The sequence below is a fragment of the Falco rusticolus genome, chromosome 10 (assembly GCF_015220075.1).
Source record: "Falco rusticolus isolate bFalRus1 chromosome 10, bFalRus1.pri, whole genome shotgun sequence".
NCBI classification, from domain to species: Eukaryota; Metazoa; Chordata; class Aves; order Falconiformes; family Falconidae; genus Falco; species Falco rusticolus.
In genome coordinates this window covers 28,413,626-28,437,325 of record NC_051196.1, presented here as the reverse complement: position 1 = coordinate 28,437,325, position 23,700 = coordinate 28,413,626, and the positions used below count along the sequence as shown (strand labels likewise).

The following is a 23,700-nucleotide window of genomic DNA, read 5'->3' as shown; positions in this document are numbered from 1 at the left end:
TTCTCCTGTGCTTTATGGTAGGACAGCCAGTTTAATCCTATCAACTTGCAACCTCAACATAATGACTGTGTTGACAAAGTGCAGTTGGGTATCTGCAGCCTGTGGTTGAATGTTCCTGCAAAGCCACCAAAGCAGGTCCCAGATTTAGGACTGAGGATGGCCTTTGACCATGGATCGAGCTGGCTCTTGGCTGACCCCCGATCAGATATGTGGGTACCTTTGCCCTGAACCAGGTGGGACTGAGCTTGATTCAGGTATTGACCTCATCTGCAAATCTGTTTGTGATCCCCATTGGTCTAACTGAGATAACAACAGGGGCTTTTTTGTGGGAACTTGAAAGTCTAGATAAGTGCAACCCGTACTGCCTGAGGTATGAGTTTTTCAAAGACTTCCTTCCATTATTTCCATTAAATTTAGAAGAAGTTTTTCCTTTCTTCACCTTCAGCCAACTCCAGGCTGCTGGAAGTCCATCTGGCAGTGAGGAAACCCTTTATTTCAAGGTAAGCAAGGCCTGCACCATTCTCCTGCTTCTCTCCTATCTCCTGCTTTTATGTGGAACACAGTTCAATGGCAGAATGAATCAGATGTGATTTGTTTGATTTACTATCAAGCTTCTAGGCACCTCAGTTGATAGCGGAGGGTAAAGTATCATAAACGTGCATACCAATTTGGGAAGACCAAGGGGTAACTCTCGTACTCAGAGTTCCCCTTTATTGCCTTGTTGCGCTCCCTGCCAGCAGCTGCCCCTTCCCTTCTCCTCCGACACGCGGTGCCTGGAGTTCATTCAACACACTTAACAATAAGAGGCAAAGAGTTCAAACTTGTCGAGAGGAACATGCCCAAGAAAGCAAAGTATAATTTACCCTGATTATAAAATGCATTCCATTCCACACTTGTTTTGACATTGTCCCTTGGAGAAAAATATTTTTAAGTCTCATCGTTGCTTTCCTTGTCAGGAGGAGGGTTGCTCCATAAGTGTTCAGCTCCATCCAAACCCCACAAGGTAAAAATGTCTAAATCTCCTTCTGGATCCAAACATTACAGCTTAACTTTAGCTTTTTATGTTGTTCCAAAGCCACAGGCTACTGATCTTACAGCTGAGGCAAAAACTGTCGACAAGAGCTGAAAGTCAATGTAGTCCTTCCTCTGCTAGCAAAGAAGGATATAGGAATATAGGTGAGGTCCAGATAGGTATTGTATGCGGTGTCAATGCACTTCTGTATAAACAGACAAGAAAGAAGTGAACAGTAATATCCACACAAAGAGTTGGGCTGTCTTGGAAAAAAAGTACACTGTAACGCTGAACCAGATCCAAGCGTGGTCTCCAGCCATACCCCTTACACTTCCCTGCCCAAAGAATTGGACCGATTCTGTAGTGGCTGATACCAGTTTCATGTTAGTTTATATTTCTCACTGTCAACAAATGTATTCCTGATTTTTTTTTAATACCTCACTGTACAAAAGGGTTTAAGGCAGTGGGGCTGCAGCCCTGAGCTGCAGTAAGAGAGAGCGGAGAGTCAGCAGTATTGGCAGGATGGTCAGGACTCGTGCTGTTTCTGTGACAAACCAATTCAGCATCTCCTTCTTTTTCACTCCCTTGAAAGCTGATACTCAGAAATACCCAAGGATAAATGTAAGTGAATAAACACAATTCTCAGTTTCGTAATATAATATTCATACTTTTTCCCAAGCCATGCCTGGAAGGACACATTAAAAAAATATTTGAATGCATCCACCCACACTATGGTACATCAATCCACAAGTTATCAGCACAACACACACATCCAGGGTAAGAGATTAATGAGACTGTTTGTAGTTTCCACCTCAATGGTCCCTTTGTTTCAATTAGCTGAAGTAAAAAGGCAGCTTTTTCTTCTAAAGCTACAAACCTTACAGGAATTTTGAATATGTGTGCCACAAGTGACATGCTGCAAATTGTTAAACTTTCTCCTTTTATAAAATGTGATAATGCATTAAGAAACTCACACATACACATGCAGTCCCACTGAGGTCAATACAAAGTTTCACATATTTAAAATTAAGCACATGCTGAGTTGTTCTCCTGAAAGTTGTTCTGAAATGATCTTTAGCTATGAACGTTTTGCAGGATTCATTTTGTGGAGCTTGGGTTATTTTGCCCCATCAGTTAAAGTCAGCATTGACACAGAAATGAATTCTCCTGGTTGAGAACAAAGATCCTTCTCAGTATGGAAGAAGACAAACTAGAACAAATTATCTGTCATCTAATCACAGCACCAAAAGGTGTATGCAGAGACTGACTCAGAGCTTACTGTATAACAACCAGCTTATAATGAACAGAACATATATGAAAAATGCCAGATTGTCAGTCCTGAAAACTGGCATTCTTTATTCATAAAAAAAAGCACAGATTAGTTGGCTCCAACTTTGTCTATATCATTCCCACTGACATGCCTAAAGCCTGAACAGAATTAACTTCCCATTGGGTAGGTAAACCTTGTTCACTTCCTTATTGAGAAAGTTAACGTGGAGGCCAATTAATTCCATTCATTTTACGATCCAACCATCTTCCTCTGAGGAGTAACTGTAGGAAACGATAACAGGGAAGAAGTGTTGTCTTTTCTTTCCAATAAGTAATTCTGAATGAGCAAATCATTTCAAAGCAGCGAAGAACTGAGGTTATCCAGCTGACCACAGGCAAAAGAGTTCATAGAGATTTATTAATCTCAGAAGCATCGTGCTGGCTTTTGTACTTCTGAATGAAATACCAGAAAAAAAAAGCCATACGGGTTTCTTAATGTGAAAGTCTGGCTTGGTCATTCATTATCTGTGTAGTTTGATAACTGCTTTGGACATTTACTTTGGGGTAGCAGATTAACGAAGTTCTTTGAAAACTTCAGGACTTGACAATCTACAAAGCTTCCGGAACAAAATTTTCCAGGTCAGTGGTTATTGTACTTTTAGAAATCCAGAAGGCAGCACACAGTTGTACCTCAGCTTGTACAGAGTTGGTCCAAACCTTAGTTAGAGCAACATCTTTGAGTCCACTGAATTTAAATAGCGAAAATAAGCAGCCCAGTAAGCATGAGTCCACTGAATTTAAATAGCAAAAATAAGCAGCCCAGTAAGCATGAACCTGTGATTTACTATACAGAAGCAATAAAAGATTTCGAAACAGCTGATAACTAGGCTGTCAAGGTCAGTTCAGCTACATAGCACCTCTTCTCTTTGGTTGTCTTTAAAAGATAAACTGTCAGAACATTTGTGAGCAATGTGATACACGTGGAGTTGGACAATAGTCCTGACTTTCTATTAGAGCTTGCTTCATGTTGGCACAACTTCATTGTCTCTGATGGAGTAATATTAGTTTATTAGACTATAAGGAGAGACTTAGGGTGTATTATTGTTGTAGCAGCTTGAGTAGATCTCCCCACAGTCTTGCACTTTAGCACAAACGGCCCAAGCTCCCCAGATATTGGGTGAGCTCCGAGGGTCTCCCAGCCCACCCGCCCTGGGCTCTGGGACCCAGCGCTCCCAGCTGTCAGATTAGTTTCAGCAGCACAAGCTACAGTCGCTCTGAAGTGCACGTTACAATATGATTTTCAGAAAAGTGACATTCTCACACAGCGCTGTACGATTTTTCTTACACCATCGTTCTCTCAGCCGGAGGCAGCCTTCACTTGGCAAGGACAGCATGGTTTTGATAACTGTCAGATTTGCTCTTTGCGCAACCATCAGGCTGTCAGTCACAGTGCTGGGTGGATGGCATTCTTTTTATATACAGCATTTCTTTTGATCCTGCAAAGGCTCAGACTATTTTCATCCCTCCTCAAAACTTTATATTGATTTTTATCTTGTCATAATGGCAGAGCAATGTAACAATCCCATCCCTGGGGACCTCAGTACTGTGCATGCCGGGGAGAAACACGTTCAGACTGCATTATGGATGCAGAAAGTCTCCTAACATTAGTATTCACTGAGGTCTCATAGGATTATACAGAGGGAAAGTAGGGCTGTAGGCACGGATTTAACACATTCCTGAATACTAGGCTAGCCTGGATTGAAGGAATGGCAAGATTAATGGCACAAAAGGAGTTTGGCATCAAAGCCCTGTGCTGCAGGGTTTAACTCCCCTGGACTTGCTAACCTGGGATCTGCCTGGCCGCAGCAGCGCCCACCGTACCCTCCCACCAGGAGCTGGGCTTTGCGAACTAGTGTGTCATTACAGCACAACCAAGCATTTTGGGGGTAGCATAAAGCAGAAGGTTTTCACTGTTGAATTAAAGTAACTTGATTTTGTAGAATTTCAAGTTCCAGCCCGTTGAGGCTATTAAGCAGAGGGATGGGAGTATCACAGCAACACTTTGCAAGAAGTTACGATGAATGACAAGATTTTTGTAATGCTACAGAGACTTTATAATAAACTATGAAAAACTGTTTATAGAAAAAAAATAGAAATCTTTATTTTATTACAAAATTGACTATTATCAAACTGACTAGAAAGACGCAGATAATGCACAAATTGCTTTACACATTGTAATATGGCTACATTTACATGTCTTGAGTATAACAAAGGAAAACAAACAAAAAAACCTGCAGGAAACAGACCAAGAAATGCTAAGAACTTGTATCATTTCAGAATGTAAAAAATTAAAAGTAACCATTCATGATTATATATTTAAACCTGTACTTGAAACTGCATTATGGGGAAAATACACTAGTGACCATAACAGCTAACATACAGTATTACATGCAGGGCAGTGACAACTTTAGACACAGAAACTGAAATCTCCACAAGAAATAGACCTATTTGAAATGTTTAGGATCCTTATTTCCTGTGGTTCTTTGAAACATACATTCTGTATTTCTCATCTGATGAAGTAACTATCCTGTTAGGATAATCATCATTTAATAGTGACAGAACCCATAGGATTCCAGTGATTCCATTTATGGATAAGGCCTTTCATGCAATAAAAGACCACTAAGGTTTTACAATAAAGGTGCGATAAAATGGCTTGTGTAGGAGTTGGAGGCATGAGACGCTGGGTATGAGCAGAGTATGTGGCAGGCACAGTACTGCAACATTTCAAACTGAAGCACTGTGCAAGCATAAGGAATAAATCCTGATGTATACATACCTTTTCCCTTATTTCCCTTTTGTTAAGGAAGTGAATAACATTAGGGAAAGTAAACTTTTTAAATTATCCTAATTTTTAAGCCCTGTTGCTAGCCTTATTACAGGCTGCTATCTTACTTCTCGGTTTAATTCATGATGTTGATAATTTGTTAAGTGAGTTTCTTTTCCCTGAAGTGACTTCTCAAAGCTCTTCAACTCTGAGCTAACATGGCCAGTTCAGATGTGACAGTTGTTCCCCCAGGTGTCCTATATGACACCCACAAACTGGAAACCAGCTCTTTCCAAGCTAGCCTGTTGAACAGCTTGAGGCTATAATAATTTCAGTGTACACCAACAAGAACTGTATGTACATAACACGCCACAGCTCATTATCAAGCTCTATCCTGTACAGTCCCCCAGCTGCATTAAATCAGTGTATTTGCATAGGTATATGAACGTGAATGGTATTTTTCTATCCCTTTAACATTGCTAAGTCCAGCTGAACTAACTAACCACATTTTCCCAATAAAACAGTATGGAAGATTTCCTTGGTACTTTTTCTGGCTCAGCAATTGTTCAAGGGACAGGTGTTGCCATTTATCCGCTGGTTACCATAGGCTTTGACTTTCCCAGTCGATGTATATTTTTTCCGAGGAGGCAGCAGCAGGTTTGTCATTTATTTTCTGCAAGGTGGATTAAAGAGAAAAAGAATCCATATAATGATGATTATTTAAAAGCAAATAGCACTGACTAAATTTCAGTTAAAGGAGTTACTACCCTTACTCAGATTATATTGGGTGATTTTTTTACTGTGATGTTGGCCAGCAAAAAAATATCTCCCACTGTATTTAAATGTCACTTGACTTCTAACTTGAGGACTTAGTTCTAGGTCAAATAACCAGTTTTCCAATTTAGATTCTTATACAAATAAGCTTTTTTTGTTAGCTTATTTTTATAAACCTGGGAGCAAAGAAAATCTTACATTCTTTTTTATGAACCAAAAATGTATAGTAAGTTGCAGCATTGCATGAGTATTTACAAATAGATAGTTCTTTTCTTTGTCCTTCTGCCTAAAACTGAGTTTTCTTATCTAAACTCTGTAGTGCTGGTGTACTGGTGCAAACTGGTGTAATGGTCCTTCACTAGGGCATTTTCTTTTTAATCTGTACAGTGATGCTCAAAATCAAATGCTATCTTTCAGGAAATATCTTCTAGAAATGCAGTGGAGAAGTTATAATAAAATAATGGCTACTATTTTCTCCAACAGTATATACATTTTGATTTCCCCATTTCTGGTCCGCATCATACCCAGAAGACACCTCTCTTGGAGTTTAAAACTAGACAGCTAACTTCATAGCCATAAGCTGCACAAAACTTGTCTTCTTAGTACATGGAGTCTTTCTGTTAAAAGTAATCAAACATGATGGCACTTAATATATCTCACATTGTGAGAATAAAGCTTAGAAAAGCACCTGTTCCTTTACACTCACAGTTTTATGAAAATTTCTAAATGAGGTTCAAAGAAAAATCTCATGTACTCGGGAGAACCTTCTGCACGTACCTTGTCGTCTGTGAAATGCAATGGGAAGCTCCCGACTAGGAATCAGTATTCCCGAATGGAGTGTTTCTACTGGTTTGTTGTCAGTTGCTACAATTTGGTATTTGCGAATGAGCTGAAACACAAACATTTCAGTCAGCATCCTTTAGCTTCTAGATCTTCCGATTAGGTTACATGGTGAACAACCAGGCACTGTGTACAGAATGCCTTTTAGAGTATTTACCCAGCAAAGGGCCAAGTGAAGCTGCAGCTCTGCTATGCGGCGTCCGATGCACATCCTCTTCCCAATGCCAAAAGGAACGTGAGAAAATGGATTTATTAAGTCCTTCTGAAACCAGCGCTCTGGTTTAAACTGAGTCCAGCCATTAAAGTACTCTTCATTGCAACCCAGGGCATGGCTATTTATCATTAGTACAGTCTATAATCAAAGCAAGAGAGAGAGTCTCATTACAAATTGGCTTAGAGCTACCAAGCGAATCAGCTTGGTAATGGAAAAAAATAATGCAACCATAAAGGCGAGGCAGTTTCCTCAGAAGATGTCATGTAATTCTCTGAAGATTAATTCAATTACAGAAAAGGTCATCGTTGCCTCCAAAAATCATGGGAAAGTTTGAAAAACATTTTTGAAATAGCACACCAAAATATTTTTGTCTAAAACCAACAGCAGTGCAGGCAGGTATGGTTTTCAGTTTACGGGAATTCTTGGCGTGAATTCCTCATTCCTTATCCTGGGACTAGTCGTTTGGCAGTCATTTTGAGACTAAAATATGACCAGCTTCAGTGGTTTACAGGACAGTTAATCAATGACAAAATATTGTGGTAAGCTAAATTAATTGACTTACCCCTTTGGGCAATACGTAATCTCCCAGAACCATTTCTGTGTGGATGGTGCGAGTGGTAAATGGCACTGATGGTGTTAATCTACAGTGAAAGAAACAAAATGGGTTAAATTTCCAGCGTTTTTTCTTCCTGCATCTATCATAGTTCACTTTAAACACCAAGGTGAATAAAATATATACTAGAAAATTCTTTCTCCCTAGTACATCTACCTGGTAAAAAAACTTTTTGTTCATGTTGCTTTTTGCAAATTATTTGAGAATTTTACCTCATAGATTCTTTCAGACATGCTTTTACGTAAGGCATATTCGTCAAGTTCTCAGCACTTGGACTCTCATTAGCAGCCAAAACACTCTGTATTTCCTGGTAAAGCTTCTGCTGAACATGTGGATTGCGCGAAATGTTATACAAAGCCCACAGTAAACTGTTGGCTGTCTGAAACAAACCAAAAAGAAACACAAGACCTCCACTTGGTGACAGAAACAAGAAGTTGCCAGAAGTTCAAAGCAATATTTACAGCTGGTCCCTGCCTTATATTTTGTAAGCCTAAGGGATTATGAGCCATCCCAATTGCTCTCTAGCAGTAACAAACAAAAGAAAGAATCTAGTGATTACAGGTAAAAATCCATTTGCACTTAGGCCACTGAAGCAGCTAGAGGGTTAGCTTACTCGGGTGTGGAAGAAAGCAGGGAGCTGGAAGGATGCTAATTTTCACAAGCTCTTGGAAAGTCAGGTTTACCGTTTCAACTCCTGCAATCTGGAGCTCTGCGATGGCAGCGTACAGCTCCTTCCTGGAAAGTTGTCCTCCAGCATAGATGTCACACAGGAAATCCTCCTGAGGGTTTGCAGAGTGTTTTTCCAGCCGACAGTCAATTGAGTGCTTGGCTGAGGAGGGAGGAGCAAGAGGTAATTAATGGTTGGACTTGATGATCTCAAAGGTCTTTTCCAACCTAAATGATTCTATGAAAAATGCTATAAAAAAAGCAAAAGTATGTCTCACATGCAGGATTTTGAAAGAAGATACCAAACTGTGCTCTTTTTTCAAGCAATGAGAATGATACTGAATAAATAATAGTATTTTTACTTAGACAAAAAAACTCAGTCACAGAAATCACTTCTGAACAGAAGGAGCTCCTGCAAACCATTAGGAATCTGCTTTCTTAAATTAGGAAAGGAAATCAGTGATGTGTTGAGTGAAATATTTAGCAAACAGAAATACAAGTGTATAAAATCTATTAGCTTGGCTTTTCAAAGGGGATCAAAGTGCTAAAAAAATCAAAGAAACTTAGCACCCAGACTCCCTGAGGGGAAATTTAAGCCTTTGATTTACTGGGAGAAGGCAAAAATAGATGCCAAATTTCTACATGCTGTTTTTTTGTATATATGTATATTTAATAAAGAGGACTAGATTTTGCCCACCCTTTCTCATGAATATCCCAATTGTCAAGACCAGTTCCTAGTAAGGAGCTATTCATGTCACGTGAAGGTGTCAAACTGGCTTTTCTGAACAAAACTGTTTTAAAACATCTTTCCTAAAACCTGTAACTTAAGCAGCAATAAAATAAATGCACATGTGGCTGGCATAACCAAAAGTCCTGAAGTATCAAGTACTCAAATGCCTAAGAGAAATATATCGTTCAGCACTACAATTATCCAAGTGCCAAAACCTTTCTCAGTCTTTAGCTAGTCCTGTCACTGTCTAGCAAGGCACTGAAAAATATAAACTTAACTTCATACCTGGAGTTAGTTTTTGTAACCTTGAAGGCCAATTCATCTTAAATAGACAGAAAATGTTGTCAAAAAGCCAAACTGTACCTTATGATTTAAATTGCTTCTGTTTTTAAGACTTACGACTATATTCCAGGTTATTCAGAAAACCTATAATTTCTTTTTTATTCTTGTTTCTCAAGAAAACAACTCCGAGGTCCCTTTTCTCACTTGTATACCCTGCCTTTAAAGAGATTACACACTTTCTGGCTATTTACTTTTATGACAGGTTAAAGTGGACTCATGACATTGCTGGGTCCAAAATTCCTACGGCTTCCCTGGGGGTTGGGTACGGCCCCACAACCAGACCTAAGTGTTAGCCACAAGGAAACAGAGCTCCCGTGCTTGGAATAGGTTTGTGGTTAGCTGCAGCAAAGGGCTCTCAATCTGTGCTGAAGGCAGCAATTAACAGCAGTGTAGGGCAGTAGCAAGTATGAAGAAAGTTAATTCCATGAAGTAGGAAACAGAGACAAAGAGAAAGGAATCGTGTTTAAAACAATAACCTGTTTTAAATATGTCATCCCATGCTTTAGTATGAGCTTGCCAGACTTTTGTGTTCAGACCCTTGTGAAGTTCCACAGGGGTCACCATCATCATTCCAAAAGTAGACATCATCTGTGGTGGAGAAAGAGCTTTTGAAACCTTTCTTTAATCTTATCTACTTACAATCTCTGAAAAAAATTAGACTGTAAAGTAGGAGGCAATTTTCAGGAAGTCAAGATTTTGGCAGATGTTTCATCCTGGGCAGAAAGTATGGGTCTCAACCTACTTCGACCACATCCAGCTAAAAGTTAGGGGCATCCAGTGGAGAATAGGAGGCTTCTCCAGTGGGTGATTCATCCTATCTATTTTAGGCACTTGTTTTAGAATGGGACAAGACACCTTTTGGCAGTGCCTCTCTCTCTCTCCCTTGACAACAGATGGAGCTAAACTGGGCTAGGCTAGATGCCCATCTTTTAGGTGGCTAAAATTAGGCAGATATGTATCACCAGAGTCCAAGTTGCAGCAAAATGCACAGGAGGTGTGCCTGCAGGAATGACTAACCTAAAATCCGGCATATTTGCATAATCCCACACAACTCCAGGAGTCCCACCCAACAAACAGCACTGTTGCACAACAGGTGTCTCAGAGGGAAAGTTAACCAACCAACCTGACAACTCTTATTTCCAGGATTACCCAAATGTCTATAGAGCTTTTTTCCCCTACAGATTTAGGCATTTCATAAATGAGACAGTCAGATGTTCAGTACGAGCTCTGCACAGTTAAGTGTCACTTTGAATGTGCAAGGCTGCCAATACACATGTAGTACAGAAGCTTAAGTTTCTTTTTTTAGGTGACCCATTCCCCCTCTCATTAGCAGTAGGGGTATAAGATCCCTACAGCCCCAATAAAGACTCTTCCATACCATTTTTACAGCTTTGATGAAGTTCAAACTTTCTTCTTCAACATCCTGCTGTAGGAGACCAAACCTCTTTCCATACAGCACCAGGCAGATACCTGTTGTTAAGCAGTATTGTCATTAAATGATATAAACAAAAGGGTGCATGGTGTCCACCATTTATTGTCAAGGAATGGCTTGGATTATCCTTCTGAAAAACATTCTATGATACACACTGGTGAGAGCAGCACTTCAAAACACCTTCTGCATGTTTGCCTCCGACCCACATAGCTGTATATCTATCTAAGGTGCCCTTTGGTAGCAATTTCTTCAAAAATAAGAATCATTGCTGATCCCTTCAGAAGCAGCGGGACCATTCTGCCAAGCAGGGCTGGCATATTAGCTAAATAAGCTGTTAGATAAAGCTATCGAACAGAACTGAGTCACAGGAAAAATGGGCCTGAAAGAGGCCATCTATTCCAGCATCTCCTAGCCCCTTCCACAGCCAGAAACCACTTGCAAACAAACACTGGCAGCAGCATCCCACACTCCACCAGCTTCCACCTCTTTCCACTTGCCTTTTTATTTTTTTTTTAAGCTGTCACTTCCTATTTCTCCCTTTCCAAAAGCAGCCATCGTCACTGACAGTGGAAAGAAAAACCACTTTCAGGAACTCACTGCACAGGTTGTTGAGATGAGCCAGCCAAGAGCAGACAGGTCTGGCAGAGCTCGTTCAGTTAGGCAGTTACACACTATACCCAGCTACGCCTCCCCTTCAGGAAATCACTGGTGCAGTTTCTTCTGCCCTAAGTCATTCCTGGCAGATGGCTCTTCAGTGTACTCTGAAAGGTTTCTAGAGATGGAGGCTTCTGTTTTGGTAACTCATTCCAGTGTTTCTCAATCCTAATGTAACATTTTAAATGTGATTTTCCAACCCTTATCTAAAATGACTACTCCACTGTTATTGGGTTGTTGCATTGATCTTGTGCTGCTGATAATTAACAAATATTGGATGGACAAAACTGGTCATGTACTATCTGATCCCACTCTAGATAAATGCACTTTGATTCCCCCAAGTTTTGAATTTAAAAGTCACTATCATGTTTTAATTTTTTTTAGAAGCCATACAGATAGCCAGAGCCAGACAGAAGCATTTCTATAGCTGCTGATGAATTTTGCACTTGTACTGATAGTCCCCTGGCTTTTCTGCAAGCCACTTTCCATGATAGGTGGTAGTCTGGAAATACTCAGTCTACACTTTCAACCCTGATTGTACTTTAACTGAACCGCCATGGCAGGTACAAAATGCATACTGTTCCCAGGCAGAAACCAACTTACTTTCAAAGGACCATTTGTTGAATTCTGAATAGACGTCTTCCATTTGCCCATTGTGATTACAAACATCATCTATTCTGTGCATGAAGTCCTCCAGGACCTAAGTGGTAGAGAGGGAAAAGAAGAGAATAAAATCACATTAGCTAATAAAAAACTCAAGTAATTTAGCATTTCAACTATCTTTTAAATAGATAACAACCTCACATAAGAGAGGAATACTTATGTTGCCTGTTCTTTGAAAAGTTTCTATTTCCCCCTGTGTTAAATTATGTTTGGGTTTTACACGACTCGTATGCTATTACTGCTTATGGTTCAATGAACTGAGCTTTCCTCCACAGGGACGAAATGCTTCAGTCTGATGCTGGGATAATACTGGGTTTTCGCAATAAAGAGGATTAAGCTGTTTATTGCAGATGCTCCTCAAAATCAATGAGGAACACAGAGGTTAAAGAAGGATGTGTTCCCTGACAGAAGGAACCTAAGAATGAAGGGGTAAAGGCAAAGAAAACCTGAACGCCAGAAAAGTAAGCAAAAACTCTGTTTGCAGGAGCCCGTATAATTGTGAAATAATCTTATTCTGTGGAGACAATCTAAACTACAGGTTCCTGTGTGGTCTCACATTTGGTCAGACTCTGATAATCAGTTTGTACTTATTATTCTATGAATGATTTCAGGGTATGAACTCATGGTTGTATCACTGGTGAGCAAATCAACAGGTAAACTGGACCATCTGATCTGCTTTTGTTTCCCAGGTTTCCAGTGGACTGGAGATGGATAAGGAGTTTCCCAAAGCGCAGTACCTCATTGATGGTGGTATCCAGTTTCACAACTTCCCGGGGTTTCATTAGTTTCTTTTGAAAGGCACTTCTCACCCTCTGCCAGTCCTTTCCTTCCCTACATTGAATGAAAACCAGTGAGGCTGAAAACAGAGAGGCTAAAAGAAGGAAGAGGGGCGACCCCCCGACCTCGCAGCATGTGAGACGAGGTACGTCGGGCAGCGCCGGGCTCCGGTGCCCCTCTACCGCCCCGACGGGCGCAACGGTGCCGCCGCAGCCGCTGCTGGGCGCAGCGGGGATAACGGGACCGCCGCCCCGCCGGAGCAGAGCCCCGCGGCATCCCCGCAGCATCCCCGGCCGCCCTCCCGCAGCTTCCCCGCAGCATCCCCGGCCGCCCTCCCGCGGCATCCCCGCAGCATCCCCGGCCGCCCTCCCGCGGCATCCCCGCAGCATCCCCGGCCGCCCTCCCGCGGCATCCCCGCAGCATCCCCGGCCGCCCTCCCGCGGCATCCCCGCAGCATCCCCGGCCGCCCTCCCGCGGCATCCCCGCAGCATCCCCGGCCGCCCTCCCGCGGCATCCCCGCAGCATCCCCGGCCGCCCTCCCGCGGCATCCCCGCAGCATCCCCGGCCGCCCTCCCGCGGCATCCCCGCAGCATCCCCGGCCGCCCTCCCGCGGCATCCCCGCAGCATCCCCGGCCGCCCTCCCGCGGCATCCCCGCAGCATCCCCGGCCGCCCTCCCGCGGCATCCCCGCAGCATCCCCGGCCGCCCTCCCGCGGCATCCCCGCAGCATCCCCGGCCGCCTCGGAAACAGCCCTCGCCCACCCACCACAGGCTGCAACCGCCCCCTCTCCGCAGCCCCCGCGTCCTGCGGGTGCCACTCACAGGATCAGCAGCCCGTAGCCCTCGTTGCGATAGTCCCGATAGGCTTTCCAGGGCTTGATCTCCAGGCGCTGAGGGCAGGCGCTCTCCCGGCGGTACAGGGCTTCCAGGAGGCAGGGGGCTGCGATGTGCACCGAGTCGAAAGCCCCCAGCTTCATGCGGAACATCTTGCCAAACCTCCTGTGGTACTCAGCCTGGGGGTGCAGAAGAGACACACACACGCCCCCCCTCCGCGGTCAGCGCGCGGCGCTCCCCGGCCCCCCCCGCCGCAGCATCCCCATCCCTCCGCCCGCCTCACCAGCGTCTCGTGCTGCCGCTTGAGCCCCCCCTTCCAGAGCACGTCGGGCAGGCTGCCCATCAGCGGCCAGCGCGGGGGGCCGGGCAGCGCGGCCAGGGGGTGCCCGCGGCTCCGCAGGGCGCGGAGGGAGGAGGCGAGGCGCTGCGCGGGGGCGGCGGGGCCCATGGCGGCGCGGCCGCAGGTGCGGGCGGGGTGCCGGAGGCAGATGCCGCCGCCTGCCATAGCGCCGCGGCGGGCCCCGCCGCACGGATGCACGTTTATAGCAGCCGGGAGCCTCGCTGGACTTTCATCGGGGCCAATGGGAGCCCTGGGTGGGGTGAGGTGGGGCCGGCGGCACGGCACGGCCCTGCCCGGGGAAGCCAAGCGCTTCGCCCGACGGTTCGGCCCGGCGCCCCCCCGCGGGGCTGCCCGGGGGCCCGGCGCCCAGCGCGGCAGGTAGCGGCGCCCTGCGCAGGCTGCGGAAAGCCGCTGCTCCCCTCTGCCTTTCTTTCTGTGCTAAATTCGGCTTTTTAGAGGGGTGAGGTGGCCAGGGTGCACCCGCACGGAGTGGGGAGGCAGCGGGGCTGGGGGGGGGGGGGAAATGTGGTGTTGACACCACAACGTACAGGTGGCTGAGGCTTCCCTCACTATTTGCACTTTGAAGTGATGGAATAAAAAATGCAGGGAGCTGAGGAATAACACGTTTTGGCGGGCGGAGCACTTGTACCCTCTCTGGCTGACTAACCACCTATTTATGAAAAGGGCATGCGAGTGCAGCACCTGAGAAGGCAAAATTCCCTTCACTGTTAGTGTTGGCAGCCGTGAAATTTAACAAAAATCAGTTATTGCTATGAGTCTTTTAATCTGGAACTGTGCAATAACCGGCAGAGAGAGCCAAAGGTTTTCAGGCTAAGCGGAGGCCGAAGAGGTGCTACACAGATAAAGCAGCTCAGGTCACCTGGGTGCTGGGTACTGGGTGCTCTGCGGGAGCCTCTCCTTGCAGGGAGAAGTCAGAGAGGCTACAGGTCTTGCTGCAAGACAAAAGCTACCCATAAACCAGAGGATTTCCAGGAAAGACAGGTATGCTACAACAAGGACTTGATTTTCTCCCATCCCACATTAGCTTTTTTCATCTTTCCCAAGTTGCGTTTTGTGACTAAGCTCTTAATTCCCTCTAAGCCTCTGACAGTGAGAGGCTAGGTGTGTGAGATAAGGGACAAGCAAAGGGAAAATCAGGAGATGGGTTTGACGCGGAACCTGAGACGCATAAAGGCACGTGTCTCAAAGTCAAATAAATTAATAACAATAAAAAGACCAAGGTAGCAGTGATCAATACACAGAAAAATGTACAAAAGCATGACATCTCACTGCAGACTTTGTCTGTGATTTTTGTACATCCTTCCCAATCTTGCCCCTCTATTTCAGTGATTTTCTTCTATGGGCTCATGCTCATGCTATGTGGGCCACAAGATCAGAGCACTTTCTGGACAGGCTTTAAAATTGAAGTGGTTCAAAGATTTGCAAACTTTTTTTAGGGAAACACCATAAGAAGTTGATATTCTTGTGATATGTTTTCTTTGAACCAGTCCTACTGAAAACACATCTTGCTGTCCTTGTAGGGCGAGTGCACTTCGGGCTTCGTTCAATGATAAATTCTTCTGGGAAACTAGACAAGAAGAGACAATTTGTGTGCTCTGTGGACACCTGTCTATTTAAGGAATCGAAACGAACTCATTTAAAGGGTCACAGCTTAGTGCCTGTGAAATGATCTCTTTGGAAGAGTCAGGAATAAGCAAGTCAAGACTAAACTGGGCTCAGGTCATATTTTCCATGTTCGTTGCTGCTATGGGGAAGAAACCACCCTTTTAATACGAAATGTTCTCTATTAAGCTGTTTTTAAATTACAGAATGGAAAAGGTTTTAGTTAACTTCCGTGGTCGTGATGTAAGTCTCTGGCAGGGAAGCTAGTATATTTGTAGCTCAGCTAGGCCTGGAGCTGGGAAAGCTAATGATTGCCTCAATTTCTGGTAAAGTGCAGTTCTAAGGGCACTTTCAGCCTTCACTTCTTCCTTCCCTCCCTTTTAAGACATCTCAAAAACAAGCCTTTAATTTTCAGCAAGATCTTTTCTTGTGACCTTTAGAATGTATCAAGGGTTATCTTAAGAGTAAAGCGACACTAGTTACAGGGTTCCTGAACTGAGTATCGGGGCATATCCTCACAGGAGTATCGCTCCACCGAGGTACCTGTAACAGTGAAGATGTCACCATTGTCCCCCAGATGTCTATCCACAAGACTTCCCAATATTTTCTAATAATTGTAACAGCTAATTGCAACTGTGAGCAAAAAGCCCTCTTCACTTCTATACAATGGCAAGGAGTATTTTTAGGTCAAAGACCAGGAAATACCTAAAAATCAAAACTAAATAGCTTCTGGTACATATTCTTCTATGCTTCTCTTTTGCTACTGGAAAAAAAAAAAAAAAAAAAAAAAAGGTTTTGATTTCTGCAGTCTCAGATGTCAGGAGAGAACGTTGCTTGAAAAATAATCTGCCAGCATGATGCTTCTGTAGAAGACCTGACGGGGACTGATGTAGAGTTACAGAAAGGCTGGATCACAGCATATCTTTTTCATCCCTAAAATATTTAATCAGTACCTGAAATGCAAGTTTTAGAGCTGCTTCCCAAGCAGAAGTAATTGCTAGTTCTACCTCTTGGGAAACAATAGTAACATATTCTTTAGATAAAGCTTGGAAATCCCATCAAGCTAAGAACTCCTCACCAGGATTTAAGAGACCGAGGTGTGCTTGGAAATCTCATTGAAACACAGTGACTGCACTTCCAGTAAACGTATCAAAAGCATTGAGCTCAGGCAAAGGGAACTGAGTGTTTTTCACACAGTGCATTTCAAATACACTAAATATTACCAAAATAATTCCTCAGTGGGAAAGAGCTTTGGATTGGTAGTTAATTTTCTTTCTTAATATCTGTAATTCCAGGAGGTTTGTTTTGTGACATATTGCACAATTCCTGTCTCCTGACCTCTATTCTATCTCCTTGTCAGAAAAAGCTCCTTGTTATTTTTGCCCTAAAATGCTGTGAAGTCTCCTGCATGTTCTAAAATGTTGCCATGTAAAAGTGCCATAGGGGAATGTGTAGACTACACAGGGAGTATCTCTGTCACAGGCAAGGTATTTCACAATACTGAGGAAGACAAAATGCAATTAATAAAGTCCAGTGTCAAAACACAAAGTTGTTATTCCAGGTTTTTGCTTGTGTTTGTTTATACACTTCAAGTTCTATGTCTCTTTCCAGCTGAGGATCTTAGGGTTTTGTAAATATTGATGAATTTATCCTCAGCTTAGGAAATGGGAAAGTACAGTGATTCCCATTCTACAGAAGAGAAACTGAAACGTATTAAAAAATTGAGATCTCAAAGTTGTTACGTAGACACGCACTGTAAAATGAAATAAAAAGAAATCTTTATTATGTTTTTACTCAAAGGGTTGGTTTTTAACACCAAACTCTTCCTATCTTACTGCAGACTAGATGATTATACTCCTACAAGATGGCAGTAGCAGTGCAGACATAAAGGTCTGCTGAGCAAACTGACACCAAGGTAATCCTTGGAGAGTGATCTAGAAAAACAGAAAGCTGGATGAACAGCTCAAACTCCACCAGCCAAGGAATCTTATACCTGGCCATGACCTGTTTGAGGTATCTACCTCTGCAATAAACATTGCGACATTCAACTACTGAAGGAGTGTCTAAATAAGTAAGTATATGATTCAAGAAAATTAAGACATTTATTGACTTAAATTAAGCACAAGTAATGTTTACTTAAAAAAAAGGTGGAACCATCTTTTCTGTGAATAAATATTTATTATCTGCTTTACATGCAAAAGGCAATGTTCCATGCATACCTTATTCTTGAGAGAGGTAAAGTTTATAGGGGGATAAGTCAGGGAGAAAGTGGTGAGCACAGACCAAGAAACTGAGGTCCACTACAAGATGTTCTGACAGCTTGGAAATACTCAGGACTTGACTGGCTCTTCCCTTTTCTTCTGATAACTAGAACCACCCTCTGGGCTTTTCAGTTTCTTGTCTCTTCTAGCAATCTTGTCCTCCTTGAGCAGGGAAGGAAGTTGTAGCAAAGGGCTTGTGCATTAGGATGCTGCAAGAATGAGTTTCTGTCCCAGGCTGAATTTTCCTCCTTGGAGAGAACTGACGGAAGTCTAGAAGCTTTCTTCACCTTCCACACAACACTAGTGAAAGAGAGATTAATTTTAAAAAGCAGTAGCATTTAGGAATCTGTCAGAACACTTCATTTTTCAAAGCATATGGTTCAGGTTCAGGAGGTAGGAATTTCACTAGTGGATATTGTATATGCTTCCATGGATATTGTGCCGTGAAGGCGATAACTGGAAGTCCTGGTTTCTCTTTACTGGTCTTCAACACTTCCAGGGGAAAATTGAGGGAATTCGGAGTGAACTAAATTCCTCAAGATGGCTCAGAATCTGGAATCATGATTTATGACTGAGCAACAATTGTGGGTGGATACCTTATACTAAGCTAGTACAGGACATGCTCTGTTGCTTCTCTCAGTCTTGTTTCTCCTAGATTTCCATAACCCATCTTTTTCCAGTTGACACCCATCTTATTCTTCTCTGTTCTGCAACTAGTAACAGGCTTAATGTACAATCTAACTAATTTTACATTTGTCTCAATGAGTAGGGATGTAATTTGGTTATATACTTGCAAAAGAATTATGTACGTTTATGACAGTGTAAAAAAAAGTGTCAATTTATTGCTGATGTTATCAGCACAACATGATGTGATGCAAAGTAAATCTTAGAGGATACAGAAAGGTATAATGTAAATAGTATTTTCCTCACCACTTGAACAGAGTGACTCTTTTATGCTGACTAATGATCCATGACATGTAAGCACTGTGCCTTTAGATCTAGTCTTCACTGAAACATTTATAGTTTAGCAGTATCAGCAAAAGTCTATAATTATATAGATTCCATAAATTGTCATTAAACTCCTTTATTTTTTGTGGTGAGTGTTGGTAACTTCAGGTGATGTATCTAAGAATAAGGCCAGCTTGCATACAATTCAGGTTAGATGTGCAAACAGTCCTGTGTAAATGCACGGTATCTAAATACCTGTATTTATTAACTGATCCTAAAGGTGTAGAGGGCAGGAGGGTCCTGGAAAGTATTAGGAGGGACTGTGAAAGATTCCATCAAAAGTCTAAAGAAGCATTTGTGTGGTCAAGTTATACCCAAGACTCAGACCAAAGAAGACAGTTTAAATTTGCTGTATCACATGGAGACATGGAATGTTAGATCTCTATACAGTTCAAAATGCAGATCTTCAGGCATCCCAGATCCAAAAGGCACCTACATTCTGTAGGTATTTATGTACTTATGTTTCTGTAAATATGTTTACAGCTATCCATGTTCTGAGACAGTAATTCTTGATGATTTTTGCCCATTGGGAAATTAATCTTCATTTTAGCTCTTGCAGAAACAGTGTACTTAAGAACAATTGTGTATATTGATTGTTATGTGCCATTATATTTAGCCTTCTGCTAAGATATTTTACATGTGCAGTTGCCTTGTTCACATACAGTTAACATGCAAAATAGCACTTGTATTATGGTTCTGAAAAATTATGAAAATATTTTCAGTTTTAGTGGCAATAATAACTCTACAATGCAGATAAGTAACCAAACCCTGTTTGCTAAAAACAAGGAAAGCTTTCAGAAGCAGGAAATGTTGAGTGTCCCTTTAGTTCAAACAAGACTTGGAATTTAAAATAAAGATCTACGAATCTGAAACTTTTAGTTGTTGTGTGACTGTCTTACTTGCCTGGAAAAATAGTTGTTATATGACTTCTTGAGAGAATTTGCTAAAGCTGGTTATACAAACACATGAATCAGACTCAAACTCATGCAATTTACTGGATTTGTTGATTAAGCCTGTAATCTGTCTGCACAGATTACTTTCGGTTTGATGGATGTGTTTCTGCTGAGGTGAAACTAACCTCATACCAAGTCTTTTGAAAGCAAACAGATGCTTGTTACTTGCTAGGATTTTGAAGGCTCTATTTCTGTGAGCTACTAGCCAGTTTGTCAAAGAAAAGACAAGACCAATATTATTCTTACACATTTTGTTTACATTTGTCTTATAATAATAAATATTTATCTTATTGTGCCTGTACTATGTTGTTATAAAATCTCATAAAGCATAATTGTGTCAATATAGTATTTCATGTTATTTTTGTATTATACTGTGTTATAGTTCTAGAATAAGTTTCACAGATAATAATATTTGGTCTCTAAATTCCCCTGAAATACCAAGATAATAATTGATGCTCTCATGAGGTTAGCAGCTTGAACGCTTGCCAATATATGAGACAGATGGTTTAGGAGACTAAGTTAGTGACCAAGTAAGTGGTGTCTCCCCTCTAAGCCAGTACAGAACTCAGAGCCCCAACAAGCTCTTAGTAGCCTCTATGGCATTTGCAGCCAATTCCTTCTGAATGATATACAACACCATGGCTACAACCATTTGCAAGTGTTCAGAGAGGAAGAATGCTGGTTATTACTATTGTCATCATCTTGTCCATGAATACAGTTTGGTAATAATATCTGGTCTCAAAATTTCCTAGGAATGGGAAATAAATAGGAGATTTTAAATTTTTTTTACTATTATGGAGCCCTGCTGTTCATCGCAGGGAGGAGGTCTGTGAAACAATCCTTGTCTACGGCCTTGGAGTATTTTCTGATGAAAGGTCTAACAGATATGTAAAAGATACTATTAATCCAGCAGTACTTCTGTAAAACCACAGAGATGAGTTTGAACTTTAACTAGTGAATTGCTGTGAATTGCATGCTTTTTGCTTCTATTGTCTTCATTAGAGCCGTAAGAAAATATGAAATCTCTATCTCCCTTCACCGTTAGTCAGGCAAAAGGCACTCAGGCTATGCTTCACTGAACTCAGTACCCTCTGGGCCACATCCTGGTTACTCCTATTCATTGCTTTTGGAGGGATTAGGGCAGACTGCATCAGCAGTTCGTCTGACAAAGCCTTTGCCTGAAATCCCGATGTTTATTTCCTTTCAAATGCCTGGCCACAGACCTCCCTAGGGAAGAGTTTAGTTTCCTCAGATGTATGACTGCTGAATGCAACTGTGGCCCTTGGGAAAACATTTAATATATTTATTACTCTATTTGGTAAAGTATCAAATGAGCACATCTGATACTTCCCTGCGGAAAACTCTTCTCCCCAAACTCCAGTGTGGTTCTGCCCACACTCCCCCCCCCCCAAACAAAACAAAACAAAACAAAACAAAACAAAACAAAACAAAACAAAACAAAACAAAACAAAACAAACAAAACAAAACAAAACAAAACAAAACAAAACAAACAAATAAAAAAGACAAACTTGTGCAGGTTAAGAACCGCTGAGTAACACTACAGACTTGGCACATTACTGACAGTAAGTTTAGAACCAGCCACCAGATTCAGTGGCAAAGAAATTTGTAATGCTTTAAGATGAAAGAATCCAGCAGGGTGACGGCTGAGGAGGAAACAGGACTCTACTCGTCTTTATGTATTTTTCAAGAAATACATACCAACTGGCATGTATTGAACCTGACACTAACAGTGCTACTTTTAGAAAATAAATTATTTCTACCTGTACAGGTATAATTGAAGACCTATTTTCAGGTAGTTTGTGAGCAGTTCTTATTGAACTTAGTGTTGATACCGAGACACCAGGTAGGATGAGGAAGGGCAGGGTTGCAGAGATAGCTCTTACCTTTTATTTTAAATAAAACTAGCATGAGACAACAACTGTTCTGCTGGGCCAGGACTATGGGTGTATAAAGCACTATGCTTACAAAATAACCCATCCACAAAGGTGGAGTAAGGTCTTCTACTGGGCTTAACCAGAAAGGGATTTCCCAGCAAAAGGGAATCTCCAGGTTCCAGCTCAGGCACAAACAGCCAGCAGAAACTCCCCTTGGCTTCACGGGTCCAGCTGATGCTGCAGAACTATCTGCAAAGTTTCCTTCACAGAGGGTGAAGTTCATTGGGATGACTTGCAGAGAGGAGTTAATGCAATTTAATAATTCTAATGCTGGATATATAGGAGCGTAGGGGAAGGCTTGAATGATGAAATGTTGATGTTGCTTTTGACTAACAGGAGGGTTTTCTTTCTTTGGAAGGACAAGGTTAGAAATCTGAGAAAATCTGCCTTCCTTTCCTCAGACCACAAAAAAAGAGAAAAACTAAGGGGGATTTGTCATATAAATACTTAAGACTTGTATCATTAAGAGCTGGCATGTTTTTATGGAAAAAGAAGAGCACACCCTTAGAAGGGGATTATTTTTCTTCAACCTCCATTCCCCGTGCAATGCTGCTACAAGAAGGACAGACAGGCATTCTGGCATAAGGACCATTATACCATAATAAGTCATGTTGTGTAATATTGGAAATGCCATGCTACTGCCAGCTCTGCACCTACATGACATTGAAGCTGTACCCCTTTGGTATACTGGCACAATTAAAATAATACAACTTTGTGCAGCTTTTGCTAATAGGGATCCTCTTCATAAACACTAAATCTAGATAAACCAACCACTTCATCCCCATTAAGATTTCTCCATTTCTAATGCATCTTGTATTAACAAACACTGTTGATATGTGGTGTTTCAAGATGCTCAAAGACTGAGAAAGAACTCTGTGTAACTTCAGGGAAAAGGGCAAAGAGTTTGGTAATTCAAAACAACTCACTTAGGCAGCAGAGATCATGGGAAGGCTTTCTCACTGAGCTGTATTGCAAAAGGCTACAGCAAGTAACATGAAATGAAAATGTGAAAAAGAACCACAAAGAAGATGTAAGATGAAGGGTGTGCGGGTTATACACACCATGGAAGGGATCCCACCAAAGTGCAAGGTGAAGCTAACCACACTTGCAACAGTAACAAGGACCAGTACAAGAAAGAGCAAGTTCTTTTATGCAACTGAAAGAGAAATGATGTCACTGAGTTCAATGAGTTTATCTTACTCCACCACTAGATGTTTGCACTCGTGCACTGTTTTCACTTTTATTTACATAGGAAAGGTCTGCAGTGAGTTACTCTTGGCAACATGCTCACACCACAGATCTTGCCTGAGCATGTGGGAGAAAAAGATTTATTTTCAAAACCTTCAAGTCATCACATTCTTACGAAATCCACTCCTTTTCTCTTGAAGGAAATTACATTGGCTCGGACCTAACGTGTTATTCAGCTAACTCATCCATGGAAAGAACCATGGTTTAGGCTATATTCTTTCATACTAGAATCTTTAAGAAGAGAGAAGATAGCTGACTTAGGGAAGAGTAGGAGAATGGACAGAGACATGAAAGTTTTTTCTCTGAGAAAAAGAGAGAATTACCATTATATTTTTACATAAATTAATAATTTCTAGGAAGAAATTTTGTGATTAATTTTTTCCCTCAGTGGGAAACAAGTCAAAATTCTGCACTAAAATAAAATGTGATGGTTAGTCTGGGGGCCATTCAAAATATTTTCTTTCCTATTCTGTTTTTTCTACTAATTTGTAACAGGAATTTTGAAATGAGCAGTTATTCTGAACTGAAAAAAGCAGAACTTTTTTATTCAGTAAATATTCATTATAGAATATTTTGATAGTTCTGAAATTTTTGCCTCAACTAATTTTTAAGCTAGAAACCTGCTGCAATCTTTCACACAAGTAGTGGTGACTTTCTTACATTTAGTCA

General features: G+C 41.9%; 1 protein-coding gene and 1 long non-coding RNA gene across 2 annotated transcripts; one reads left to right on the top strand and one right to left on the bottom strand.

Moving 5' to 3' along the window:
* The first annotated feature begins 275 nt into the window (after positions 1-275).
* LOC119154268 lies at positions 276-12,807 on the top strand. Its single transcript, XR_005106416.1, has 3 exons — positions 276-500; positions 957-1,003; positions 12,723-12,807. It is a non-coding gene; the product is annotated as an uncharacterized LOC119154268 (long non-coding RNA).
* On the bottom strand, positions 1,010-17,676 carry LOC119154265 (1,25-dihydroxyvitamin D(3) 24-hydroxylase, mitochondrial). The gene is made up of 11 exons (XM_037401601.1): positions 13,927-17,676; positions 13,632-13,822; positions 12,771-12,864; positions 11,974-12,070; positions 10,663-10,754; positions 9,761-9,872; positions 8,230-8,375; positions 7,759-7,925; positions 7,496-7,574; positions 6,877-7,071; positions 1,010-6,768 (listed from the first exon to the last, which is right to left on the bottom strand). Exons 1-11 carry the CDS (start codon positions 14,146-14,148, stop codon positions 6,613-6,615), a joined length of 1,551 nt encoding a protein of 516 aa, XP_037257498.1. The 5' UTR covers positions 14,149-17,676; the 3' UTR covers positions 1,010-6,612.
* Positions 17,677-23,700: the final 6,024 nt, after the last annotated feature.